The 13266-nt window shown below is 52.1% G+C and overlaps 2 protein-coding genes across 4 annotated transcripts in view; both read right to left on the reverse strand.

The window, feature by feature from the left end:
• Rab3d (RAB3D, member RAS oncogene family) overlaps positions 1–5453 on the reverse strand; it is a 10531-nt gene extending 5078 nt beyond the window's left edge. The window contains exons 1-4 of the mRNA XM_052754359.1: positions 5292–5453; positions 3005–3268; positions 2109–2227; positions 1895–2019 (exon numbers count right to left, since the gene is read on the reverse strand). Coding sequence (XP_052610319.1) covers positions 1895–2019; positions 2109–2227; positions 3005–3232 — 472 coding nt within the window. The 5' untranslated portion in view covers positions 3233–3268; positions 5292–5453. The remainder of the gene's footprint in view (positions 1–1894; positions 2020–2108; positions 2228–3004; positions 3269–5291) is intronic.
• A 2357-nt stretch (positions 5454–7810) lies between these two features.
• Positions 7811–13156, reverse strand: Tmem205 (transmembrane protein 205). Of its 3 annotated transcripts, XM_052754488.1 has the most exons (5): positions 13057–13090; positions 12542–12612; positions 12021–12129; positions 11763–11926; positions 7811–8151 (listed from the first exon to the last, which is right to left on the reverse strand). In XM_052754488.1, exons 3-5 carry the CDS (start codon positions 12118–12120, stop codon positions 7846–7848), a joined length of 570 nt encoding a protein of 189 aa, XP_052610448.1. In that variant the 5' UTR covers positions 12121–12129; positions 12542–12612; positions 13057–13090; the 3' UTR covers positions 7811–7845. The 3 variants fall into 3 exon arrangements, with proteins under 3 accessions (XP_052610448.1, XP_052610439.1, XP_052610429.1); XM_052754479.1 differs by lacking the exon at positions 12542–12612 and having other exon boundaries at positions 13057–13156; XM_052754469.1 differs by lacking the exon at positions 13057–13090 and having other exon boundaries at positions 12542–13050.
• Between the last annotated feature and the right edge of the window lie 110 nt (positions 13157–13266).

Genomic DNA, 13266 nt, shown 5'->3' on the forward strand with positions numbered 1-13266 from the left:
ATCCCTGCTACTCTACTCTCTTCTTGGGCAAATCTGGTGTTTTATATCAATGTGTCAACTCGCCCCCCCAACCACCATCTGAATTCTTTATATTTTTTTCGTTTGTTTGGGCTCTTCTCTTTTTTTATTGTTTTGTCCTTTGGGTGTTTTGTTTTGTTTGAGACAGACTCTCACTACGTAGCCTTGCTAGATCTAGACCTTGCTATGCAGCCCAGGTCAGCCTTGAACCTCTGCCTTCTAAGTGTCTTTTCTTTGGTTCTAACAGGGTCTCATGGAACCCAGTGTGGCTTGGAACTCACTATACAGCTGAGGCTGACTTTGAACTTCTGATTCTCCTGCCTCTGCCTCCTGAGTGCTGGGATGAGAGGTATGTGCCACAATATGTTGATGTATGTGGTACTGGGGACAGAATCCAAGGGTCTCACGCACACTAGGTGCGCCCTCTACCAACTGAGCTACAACCCTAGAACAGCTGGGGATGTTTTATTAATTTATTTTAATTTTCACATTTTATTTTATGCATATGTACATGTACCTGATGGTGTGTGCGTATGTGGGTGTGTGTGTGTACACCCACATACACACACACATATATACATATATATGCAAATACATGTGCCATGTAGGTGCTGGGAATCAAACCTGGGTTCTTTCTGCAAGAACAGAAAGTATTCTTAACTGCGGAGCCATCTCTCTAGCCCTTGTTTATTTATTTAAGATAGGATCTCGTTATGTATCCCAGGCTGACCTTCACCTCACGGCAATGCTCCTGTTGTAAGCTCCTGTGTCCTGGGATTGAGGTGTGACCCACTGCACCTGGATCTTTACAGGCAAATGTGGGTTACAGAATCTTCCCCACAGAATGAAAACTCAATTCCTACAACAAATCAGTATTCTGAATGAAAAGGGAAGCCTGCAGTTCCAGCAGCTTGGGAGGTTAAGTTCATGAGTTCAAGCTCAGCCTGTGCTACATAGTGAGACTTTGCAAAGAACACTGAAAAATGTAAAACCTAGGTTGGTGGTGTTGCTCAGTGGTAGGTGCCTACTTAATGTGCAGACAGCCCTGGGTTCAGCTCCCAGCACCAAAAAGACAAAAAGCAAGCAAAAAACAGTGAGAGTCACTTCACTCAGGTTTCAGAATACATGAAAAAATAGGTAGTAGATGCTGGATGTGTTAGCGCACACTCTAATCTCAGCACTTGGGAGGCAGAGACAGATGGATCCGTGTGAGTCTGAGGCTGTCCCAGTCTACTGAGTTCCATAGCTGAGTCTAGTGCCAGCCAGGATTACACAGTGAAACCCTGTCTCAAAGCAACAACAAAATCTAGGTGGTGGGCTATGGTATCTTAACACTTGATATGGAAATTTTTTAAAAAGAGTGAAGAGTGGACACCAGGGCCAGTCAACTGGGTTCCCAGGACAGGGGGTGTATTCCCTGAAATGGGAGAACATGGCATATATATGGGTATGTTTATGGGTTATCTCATTGTAAGTGTGTGGTACACGTGTGCATCTGTGGGCAGCTGTGTGAGTGTCTCCTGGAGGCAGAGGAGGACACCAGGGGTCCTGCTTTCTCAAGCCCACCTTATTCCCTTGGGACAGTGTCTCTCACTGAACCTATAGCTAGCCAGGCAGCCAGCTAGCCCCAGTGATCCTTGTCTCAGCCCCACACAGTGCTGGGGTTACAGGCATGAAGGGGTGTGTGCATGTGCACATGTGTGGCCATGTCTGACCTTGTGTGCAGCTGCTGGTGACTCGAACTCAGAGCCTCACATTTGTGCAATAAGCATTCTTACCCACTTACCCACCAAGCCGTCTATCTCCGCAGCCCCAACACATGCGTATGTTCCTTTTCTCCCCACCAGATCCTCAACTAACCACTGTGGGCACTAACCAAGGTCATCAGCGAGCCTCCGGCCATCCTCAGCGGGTACGACGCGTTCGTCCTCCAGGTCACACTTGTTGCCCACGAGGATGACCTGGGCATTGTCCCAGGAGTAGGTCTTGATCTGTGTAGCCCTGTGGAGTTGTGGACATTGAGGGGGAGGTTAAAGGTGGGGGAGGGGAGAGCGAAGGCCTGTGGCACGCCGTGGTTGGCCGGCACTCACCAGTCCTGCACTGCGGTGAAGGATTCCTGGTTGGAGATGTCATACATGAGCAGGAAGCCCATGGCCCCACGGTAGTAGGCCGTGGTGATGGTCCGGTAGCGCTCCTGGCCTGCTGTGTCCTAGGCAAACAGCGGTCAGTCAGCCGGGGGCCACCTGCTCCCTACCTGACTCTGCAAGGCCCTGAAAGGGACACAGGTCTGCCCTTGTCCAATCTGGTGGGAGAAGAGTAGTGTTGCCTTCACAGGCCCAATCCGATGGGGAGGCATGGGTCTGCCCCACACGCAATCTAATTGGAGGAATACCAGTCTGCCCTCATGGCCCAGCCTGATGAGAGAGGCACGACTCTGCCCTCACTGCCCATCCTAGTGTGAGCCATTACAGGGATGTATCACCAGGCCCACCCTGGTGGCATCTTGAGAGCTCTGAGAACTGACTCAGCTCTGCCCTGGATGGGCTCCAGTGTGCAGGGCCGTATTCCATTTATGAGCGTCCCTAACCTTGTTTCCAAGAACCAGTGTAATAGTCACAAAGAAGAGCCATCTGGGCCTCAGGCCACCATCTTGATCTGCCGCCTGGTCTCCTTGTTACCATGATGATATCAACAGTTGGACTAGGGACAGGGTATAGCTCTGAACCTGGAAGCCTCTGTGGGAGTCCCCAAGATGGTCCCCAACTTCCTCCTCACTAGTCACTGGTACTTCCAACAGGCACCTTCTCTCCACCTTGTTCCTCCACAGGCCACCCAGAGCAGGGCACGTTCCCACATCCTGATGGATTTACCTCAGCCAAAAGACACCTCCCTGCCCTAAGCTACTCTCTGTCTCCGGGGAACTCTCCTCAGGGTCTGATTCTCTATTGGCTGCCCTTCCAATTCCCCGTATGGCTCCTCAACCCACCCAAATCTGCAGCTTGATCCTCTTATCGTGTCGATAGACTGTCTTGACCTTGAAGTCGATGCCCACTGTGCTCACGAAGGCAGGGGTGAAGGAATCATCTGCGTAGCGGAACAGGAAGGAGGTCTTGCCCACACTGCTATTCCCGATCAAGAGCAGTTTGAACATGTAGTCAAAGTTCTGGTCAGCTGCATCCCTCGGGCTGGCAGGGGACTCACTAGCGGATGCCATCGTGGTGGGATCTGCTTGGAGGGGAGGCCTGAAATCCTGATGGGAAAGAGTAGAATCCTGCAAGGGGGCAGGCACCAACCACTGAGCCTGTGAGTCTATTTGCTCTCCCAATGTGTGGATCCAGGATCCAACTCAGTCATCAGGCTGGGCAGCAAGTGCCTTCACCTGGAAAGCTGCCCCCTGGCCCTAGTTTATTCCTGTCTGTCTTCTAGAGACAAGGTCTCACTCGAGCCTAGTCTGGCCTTGAACTCCCAGCCCTCCTGCCTCTGCAGCCAAGTGTATGTGGAGTGACAGGCATGTACCTCCACCTTGGGGCTGCAGTCCCAGGCGCTCCTGGGCTGCCTGACCTGAGCTTTAGGTCCTCTGAAAGAGCAATACCTGCTTCTCAACAGCTGGGCCGCCTCTCCAGTCTTCTTTCTTTTCTTCTTTTTTAAAAAATCTTTTAGAAAAAGTCTTATGTAGCTCAGGCTGGCCTCAAACTCCCCATGTGGTGGATAATGACGTCAAACTTCTGACCCCTGCCTCTGGAACTGGGATTACAGGTGTAATGCCCTTCCTGATGACTCTTGTTAGTACTCATCAACAAACCTCTGCCCAGTCCTTCTCTGCACCAGGCACTGGTCTCTGAAGAGACACAGCCGTGCATGAAACAGAGAAACACTCACCTTTTATGGAAGACGCAGTGGGAGGGCTATGGCTGCTGTTTAATCTTTATATAAAGGTGAAACTGAGGGCTGGGGATGTGACTTAGTTGGGAGAGCGCCCACCTGAGGTTCCAGCCCAACACCCAGTAAACCAGGTGTGATTGCACACCTGTAATCCCACCACTAGGGAGGCAGAGACAGGAGGGTCTGCAGTTCAAGGTCATCCTGCGCTACACTGGGCGTTTGACACCACACTGAGCTACATGAGAACCTGTCTCAAAAAAAAAAAAAGGCAAAATGGAGCCTTTATGGTGGAAGGTTGATTGCCTGCCCTGAGGTGCAGAAGTCAGGTAACAGTAAAAACTCAGGGCCGGTGGTGGTGGTGGTGGTGGTGGTGGTGAGGAAGTTGCACGGGCTGTAGACTGGACTTTGCCCAGTGTAAGCAGCTGGTATGGCCAGGTGTGAGCTGGAGGGGGGGGGGGTGACTGCCAACTAGACAGAGCCCCCTCCATCAGGGCCTGGATGTTGACTTAGCTGGTGCCTGCCACTGGGTTGCCTGTTCTTTCCCCTTTAAGTCTGCTTTAACCCTTCCCTGTCCCCCAAGCTAAGTGGAATTTCTATAAATACAGCAATAGTTTAAAGCCCCAGTTAGGCTTCCAAGTGGGTACCTGCCATTTTATTTGTCAAAGGGGCCGGGTTTGGCTCCCTCTTGGCCAGAGCTGACTCACCCCAGCCATGGTCCACAGAGACAGGAATGAAAGTCATCAAATGCAAGGGAATTATCCTAGTCACTCAATGATCACAAAACCCACCACCACCACCCCATATCCTGCTCTTTATATCTGCCCACACTCCAGCATGCTGTCAAATCCGAATTTAGGGTGCCCTTCCAATCTCCCCGGGCTTCAGTTTCCCCAGCTGTCTAGAGTCGCTCTCCGAAGCCCAAGCAAAAGTATTTCTCAACGGCCTTCGGTGTTTTCTGTTTCTCTGCCCGGTGCATTTCCAAAGAGAACGCAGCCAACCCCACCCACCCTGTGTTCCGGGAGAACGGGTTTGAGGAGGGACCGCAAAGCGTCCGCCTGGCAGGGCCTTCAGGCTTGCCCCCGCCCCACCGCGGCTCCTCTTCCGGGCCGACTAGGGGTCCCCCGGTCCTCAAGGCTGGCATCCCAGCTGTCACTTTACTGCGTGCACCAGCAGGTGCCTCCCCCATCACCATATGGCGCCCTCGCTCGCCCCCGGCTGGGCTTCTCGCCCACCTCGCCGCCGCTCGCGGAGCCAGCGGGGCGCGGGGAACCTAGAAGAGCCAGCAGCACCGCTTGGGGCGCGTGACCCGGCCTCGTGCGGACCCCAGCCCAACCTGTCACAGCGCAGGCGCGAACCCGCGGGCGGACTGGCGCCCTCGCCCCGGGACTCACCTCGGGTCACGCCTCGCGCACCGGGATCCGCCCAGGAAGTCGCTGCAGCCCGCACACGGCCGCGACCCCCGCCCCGCAGCCACGGCCGCCAGCACCGACACCCGGATCCCGCGCCGGCTCCGCCCAGCTGGAGGGGGCGAGGCCGCGGCAGAAGTAGCAGCGATGCGTGGGTGGGGCTAGAGGGGGCGGGGCTGCCGTGAGAGTCGGCGTCTGGAGGTGGGCGTGGTCTTGAGGGCGGGGGATCCGCAAGAGGAGGAGCCCGGAGATGGGCGTGGCCTGCCGGGGACAGGGACCCTGCGAGGGTCCGAGCGGAGAGGGCGAAGCCTTGCGGGCGGAGGCGGGTGTGGCAGGTGTGGGGCGCCCGAAGAGGCGCTCAATGTGGGCGGGGAATTGAGGGGGTGGGCCTGGTAGTAGAGGGCCCACGGCGGGAGGCGGGACCGGAGCGGAGTGACGGACAAGGTAGAGAAGTGGGCGGGGCATAACGTGTAGGGGCTTTCCCCCGAAAGTTGAGCCTGGCCGAGCAAGAGCCAATCAGATGAGAGCACGCGGTGTGCTGGCCCCAGAGGCAGCCGGTGAGAGCTGGATGTGAGGGATCTGACAGCAGTCGGAACTTTGGAGCCCAGGGGAGAGGGAAAGGACATTAAGCCCCACCATAGCCTCTCCTAGAAGCATACATCTCCCTTTCCCTAACTACAAGTAGAAAATGTCTTCTATATACTCTGTGGTCAAGAGGAAAACCTCAGGAGCTGGGTTCTAGTCCCACCTCCACTTTCTAGGACTGTGACTCGGGACATATTTAACCTCTCCGAACCTCAGTTTCCCCATCTGCCAAGTGTGTAGCCATGTTTTTGTTTTTAATTTTTTTAATTTTGGAGGCTGGAGAGATGGCCCAACGGTTAAAAGCACTTGTTCTTGAAGAGCATCTGGGTTTGAGTCTCAGCACCCACATGGTGACTCACAACCATCCATAACTCCAGTTCCAGGGACTCTGACCTCCACCCTTCTTACTTTATCAAGCAGCAAGAACCAACGTGGACAGAAATACATATAGGCAAAATGCTCATGTAAAGTAAATTTTAAAATCTAAAAAAAAAAAGTTATTTTATTTATTTTTTCAGACAAGGTCTCGTTTAGTCCAGACTTGCCTGGAATCCATTCTGTAGCCAAGAATAAATAAATAAACTGATGCTCCTGCCTCCACCTCTCAGGTCTGGGACTGCAGGTGTGCAAAACCATGCCTAGTTTAGTTGGTGCTGAAAATGAGCCTGAGCCTTCTTGTATACTAAGGAAGCACTCTCCACCCCACCCCATTTTCTTTTCAATGCTGGGGTGAAGACCACATGGCCCTAAAGGGTGCTGGGTTACTCTATTCAATGCTCTTAAGGGCTCCTGGAGTTAAAACATGTTTTAAAAATATGGAAATTAGGGCTGGAGAGATGGCTCTGAGGTTAAGAACACTGATTGCTCTTCCAGAGGTCCTGAGTTCAATTCCCAGCAACCACATGGTGTCTCACAAATATCCATAATGAGATCTGGTGCCCTCTCCTGGTCTGAAGGCATACATGCAGACAGAACACTATGCATAATAAATCTTTAAAAAAAAAGGAAATTAAGGATCAAAGGAAGACAGATATTTGTCTGAGGCCAAATAGTATTATATATTCAAAATAATATAGAGAGGCCATCAAAATGGATGAGTGGGCAAAGGCACTTGCCATTAGGCCTGATGACCCGATCTCAGGGATCTACAGGATGGATTTGACCCAGGGATCCAGAGAACCTGTCTCAAAACAAAAATATAGACTGATGTAGTGGCTCACACCTGTAATCTTAGCACATAAGAGGCTGAGGCAGAAGGATTGTCATGAGTTTCAGGCCAACCTGGGCCACAGAGTTCCCTGGACACCCTGCCTCAAAACACACACACACACACACACACACACACACACACACACACACACACACACAAAGAGCAACTTGAACTTCTCTGCTTACCCAGACACCTAAAGGGAACAGCTGTCTCCAAAGCTCCAATATATATGGACTGAGCTGGAGTGTGCTATCTAGGAGGAACCGAGTTATTCTCAGAAACAAGCAGCCCCCAGAGTCTCCGGGATACCACTCATCTAGGTCCCCATCTCAGGATGGATGCTACGGACTAGGAAAGCTGAGCAAGCTCCATCCTGTCCTGCAAACACATGTCACTTCTGCTCACATCTCATCAGCCTAAACAAGTCACAGTGCCACTTCCAGTGTCAGCAGGATATGGAATACGATCGTGCTTGAGGTGGGGACCTACAGTAGCACACGGTAAGGGCAACGGTCAGCACCATGCCAGGCATACAGCAGTCACTCAGGAAATGGTCATCATTAGAGGAGGTATGCCAGAGCTGCGATAGCTCATGCTCCAAAGCATCACGCTACAGGAATGGGGAAACATGAAACTGAGTGCTCTCCCAGTGCATGTGCACACACACACACAAACACACTCATCACCTGGAAAAACAACCACAGCCATCTCCAAAGAAGCATTTATTGGCACACAGGGCCTGTGCTAGAGGCTCCGGAGCCCCAGAGCAAGGCCAGCAAGGCAGAGTCCGTTGCTCAGCAGGCAGCCCAGGTTACAGAGGGAAGACAAGCCATGGTAGTGGAAGAACTTCCGGCGAAGAGCGTCGTACTTGGGGTCCTTCTCCCGCAGCTGGCGGTAGGGGTCGGGGCCCTGGTGGCTGCCTGGCACCTCGGCCCCCAGGCCTCGATCTTTCTCCACAGTCTGCAGGGCCCACATGGCGGCCGTGGTGCGGGCCTCCAGCCAGCGTGCGTTGAGGGTGGCCAGTGTGAGGCTCATGAGCAGTAGAGCGAGCTGAGGACAGCGACGGGGAGGCAAGGTGAGGGGGGCTGAGAGGATGGAGGGGCCCAAGAGAGAGCATGCCGACATCCTCACAGCCCAGAGAGTGCCCTGCACCCAGACTGCGGACCCTGAAAGTAGCAGTCCTTAGGAAAGAATCTATGGCTTTTTCTCTTGCCCAGAGACATCTTGGACACCAAAACCTCTTCTTCAAAACAAGATGTGTTTTTTGCAGTACTGAGACTCGATCTTTGGGTCTCAGTCACATGTAAGTCCCACCCCTGAGCTACATGCCTCCCTTCACTTCTTTTGTGCCTATGTGGTATATGTACTTGTTCATGCACATGTGCTTGTAGAGGCGTGTGTGTGTGTGTTTCTGTGGAGGCCAAAGGTTGCCTTTGGGCTTTCCACCATTTTTTGGGTGGGGGTGGGGGTAGGGTTTCGAGACAGGGTTTCTCACCCTAGCTGTCCTGGCTGGACTCAAACTCACAGAGATCCACCTGCCTCTGCCTCCCAAGTGTTGGGATTAAAGGTGCATGCCACCACCACCTGGCCCTTTTTCTTTTAAAATTTTTTTTTTATTGCATTTACTTGGTGTGTGTGTGTGTGTGTGTGTGTAGTAACATGCCTTTGTGTGTGTATGTGCAGCCTGGAATACAACACGAGGGAGTCATTTCTCTTCTTCCTCCATGTAGACCCTCAGGGATCCAACTCAGATTGTCATCAGGCTTGGCAAGCAAGGGCCTTTGCTTGCTAAACCGTCCACCTTGGTTTCTGAGATGGTGTCTCTCCTTGACCCTGGAACTCCCTCATTCAGCTGGACTGACTGGTGGGCCAGTGAGCTTCAGGGATCTGCCTGCCTCCACCCTTGACTCCACCCCCTCCCCATGTTGGGTAACTCCTCTGTGTTTGCTGTTTGAATGGATGCTGAGGATTCAAACTCAGGTCCTCAGGTTTGTGCACAAGCACTTTTCTGCCCAAGTCATCCCCCAGCCTCCACTCTTTTCACTTTGAGGCAAGGTCTCACTAAGTTGCCTGGGCTGGAGTGGAACTCACTATGTAGCCAAGGCTAGCCTTGAATTGCAATCCTTCAGGCTAAGCCTCCCAAAGAGCTGGGATGATAGGATGCCCATCTGCTCTTCCCAAAAGGAAGACAGATAACACTTATCATTCCCTCATTCTCTCTTCTTACAGCCTAAAACAGGGCCCATCTCAGACCCCAGAAACTGACACTGAATGAACAGGAACTCAATTAATCACCTGGGAAATACCAGTTACCCAGAACCCTCTCTGAGCCCTAAGACTATTCTTTGGTGGGGAGCGGGTTGAGACAGGATCTCTGTAGCTCAGGCTGGTCTCAGGCTCCCTGTGTGGCTGACACTGGCCTTGATCTCCTGATCCTCCCACCTCTGCCCCCAAGAGCTGGGATTACAGGTGTCACCACATGTCAGCCTTGGCTTTTTAATTTAATTTTTTATATTAGTTATTTTGGTGTTTTGAGACAGGGTTTCTCTGTGTAGCCCTGGCTGTCCTGGAACTGGATCTGTAGACCAGGCTGGCCTTGAACTCACAGAGATCTGCCTGTCTCTGCCTCCTGGGTGCTGGTATAAAAGGCATGTGCCACCGCGACCTGGCCTAATTTTGATTAATTTTTTTTGAGACAGGGTCTCTCTCTGTAGTTCTGGCTGTCCTCGAACTCCTGCCTCTGCCTCCAGAATGCCGAGAGTAAAGGCGTACACCACTACACCTGGCTTGTTTGCTGTTTCTGAAACGGAGTCTTACTATGTAGCCCAGGCTGGTCTGGAACATCTTCCTACATCCTGGGGTGGTGTGTGTGTGTGTGTGTGTGTGTGTGTGTGTGTGTGTGTGTGTATGTATGTGGGGCGTGTGCACCACCACACCAGGCTGAGAGGTGACACACCCATCAAGTCTCACCCGCCCACATCTGAAACTTCAAGAGCAGAGGGAGGGAAGGGTGAGGAAACCTGAGCTGTAAGAATTGTTCCTTACCCTGTGGCTGAGGGAAAGTGTACACGGGAGTGGGGAAACCTAAATTCCCAGTCCGGCTAGTTTTCACACAATGAACTGAGGTCAGAACCTCGGCTCAGCTGAGTCACTGCAGTTTGGCAGGAGGCCCAGCTATTGGGCACAGAGGAAATGAGAGCCAATGGGAAAGATAAGGTTGGACATAGAGGGCTGCCTGGGGTGGCCATGCAGGATGTGTGCACTGTTCAAGGACACCCAGTGACCAGTGACCAGGAATAAGAGGCATTTCTTTTCCCCTTTCAAAACAATGTCACTTGAGCTGGTGGCACACACCAGAAGGATATCCTGAAAAGTGGAAGCAGGAGATCCACAAGTTTGAGGTCAGCCTGGGCTACACCTCTGAGGAATGTAGAAATGGCTAGCTCAGCAGTTAAGAGAGCACACTGCTTTTGCAGAGGACCGAGTCTGGTTGCCAGCACCCACTCTGAGCAGCTCACAGCTGCCTGTAACAATAGTTCTAGGGGGATTTGTCACCGCTAGCCTCTGAGGGTACCCACACATATATGCACATACCTACACACAGACAATAAACACATAAATGAAAATAATCAAAGCTCGGTGCACACCTCTGATCCCAGCACTGGAGAGGCAGAGACTAGCCTGGTCTACAGAGTGAGTTCCAGGACAGACAGGGCTACAGAGATTAAACCCTGTCTCAAAATACCAAAAAGAAAATAATAAAAATAAATCTTTAAAATTTTTTTTTCACCGGAGGGTTGGTGATGTGGCTGAGTTGGTAGGGTTCCTATCTGGCATACACAAAGCCTTGGGTTCAATTCCCAACACTTCATAAAATGATGGGTGGGAGAACATGCCTGCGATTTCAGGAGGCAGGAGGACCAGAAGTTCAAACTCATCTTCCACATACTGAGTTCAAGACCCTGTCTCGGAATAATAACAACACCACTACCCATGTAGGTCAAGAAGATGTACCTGTAGAGTGCATGCCTAGCTAGTGCAGGCTCTGGGTTTTATCCCCAGCACTATGAAAATAACATCAAATGAGGAGCTGGGAAGATGTGGTCAGTAAGGTGTTTGCAATGCAAGCACGAGGACCTGAGTCCAGTCCCCCAGCACCCTGTTACAGAGGCTGGCATGGCGGCTCATGCCTGAAATCTCAGTGCTGGGGAGATGGAGATAGAAGGATCCCTGGAGATTGTCAGTCAGCTTGTCTGACCAAATCAGTGAGCCTCGGGTTCAATGAGAGACCCTGTCTCAAAAAAAATAAATAAGCCAAGTGGGTTGGGGCACACCTTTAATCCAGCTCTTGGGAGGCAGGTAGGCTGCTCTCTGTGAGTTCGAGGCCAGCCTGGTCTACAGAGTGAGTTCCAGGACAGCCAGGGCTACACAGAGAAACCTTGTCTCAAAAGAACAAAAATAAGGTAGAGAGTTGGAGAGGACGATACAACATCAAACCCTGGTCTCTACACGTGACTGTGCACATGAATGTGTACACACACACACACACACACACACACACACACACACACACACATTAAAATAAAACCAAGTCTCTATAAATGCTCACTGGAGTCTTGGGGACAAATCTGCAGAGAATGATGGCCCTCAAACCCTCATACCTGACTGGCCTCCCAGAGTGAGAGGTGGCTCCAGGCTCGCTGCGGAGCCAAGATGCAGAGGTTGATGAGGGCACAGCCCAAGGAGATGTGAAAGTAGACGGGGAAGAGCTTGCTCTGCACTAGACCGAAGGTATGCCGAGGAAGACTCCGGAAAAGCAGGAAGCCTGGGAGGTGGAGGGCCACAAACACCTATTAGGACACTTCCAGGTTCCCCTCCCATTCAGTCCCCACCCTAAATAACAGGTTGGAGGTCCCTACCTGAGGCAAAGGTCACCCACATCTGCATGCCCCAGGCACCAGACAAGACCAGCAAGTGGACCACCTTAATCAGGCTTCCTGGATCCTCACCTTCCCCCATCCTGTGGCCCTGGGAAGGAGGCACCAGTGATTCAGCTTAACCTTCAACCTTTGCCCCCTAGCTTTGAGACCTGGCAGAGAATGCTTAGGGCCAGCCCTACACGGGTGCAGAGATGAGGGAAAAGTCTGGAAACGGCAGTGGGAAGACCCAAAGCAGTCCCTGGACAGCCTCTTGCCCAACCAGTCCATCTGAGCTTAGGCTCGGGGCTGGAATTGTGGCTTTGAGCTCAGAGACTTGGTTAGTGTTGGCCTCACAGTCCCTTCCCAACACTTGCAAAGTAATAGCAATAAGTAATAATAATAATAATAAATAAAACAATCTCAGTCCAGTGTGGAAGCTCACACTTGGGAGAATGACACGGGGATTGCCACTCCTCCATTCCAAAAAGCATTTAAAAACAGAGACTGGCCTGGTGACTCACCCTTGTAATCCCAACATTGGATGATGCAGGAAAATCACTGAAAATCACAGCCTAAGATATAGCGAGACTGTCTTAAAACAAACAAATAACAAACAGTTCAGGCTCCAGCCGGGGAAGTGGCTCAGCTGGCAGAGTGCTCGCCTCACGTGCAGGAAGCCCTGCGTCCCATCTCCAGCTCAGTATAAGACAAGCACTGGCTCTTTTCTGTCATTCCAGCAGTGAGGAGGTACAGACAGGAGGATCAGGAGCTGGACACCAATCTGAGATACATGAGGCCTTGTCTCAAAAACAAACAAACAAAATTCTAGAACAAAAGATCTCAGGCTTTTTCTAGACCCCAATATCAACTGCACCTTATAGAACCCCCAAAAGCCAGAATCCCAGCAGCTCAAGTTCGCATCCCTAGGTCTTCAGGGATCACCCTGGCTCTGCAGAAAACCAAGAGCCCTCATCCAGAAACCCGAAATAACCTAGAAACATCCCAAAGCACCCCCAGGGCCCCCATATGATCCCACCGTGGAGCACCCGAGGTCAGGCGTGCACGAACCGGGGCAGCTCCTATGCAGCTCCGGCTCGCCTGAGACCTCCCGGGTTTTCTTCCGCACCGCAGGCCTCGCCCCACCTCCCAGCCAGCCAGAAGCCAATAAGATCACATACCTGACAACTCTGGGCCCGCCCACTTAGCGATTGCCCAGTCAGCTCGCGGGAATCATCCTGCCGTCCCG

The sequence above is a fragment of the Peromyscus californicus genome, unplaced genomic scaffold (assembly GCF_007827085.1).
Source record: "Peromyscus californicus insignis strain IS unplaced genomic scaffold, ASM782708v3 Scaffold_11__1_contigs__length_118956290, whole genome shotgun sequence".
NCBI classification, from domain to species: domain Eukaryota; kingdom Metazoa; phylum Chordata; class Mammalia; order Rodentia; family Cricetidae; genus Peromyscus; species Peromyscus californicus.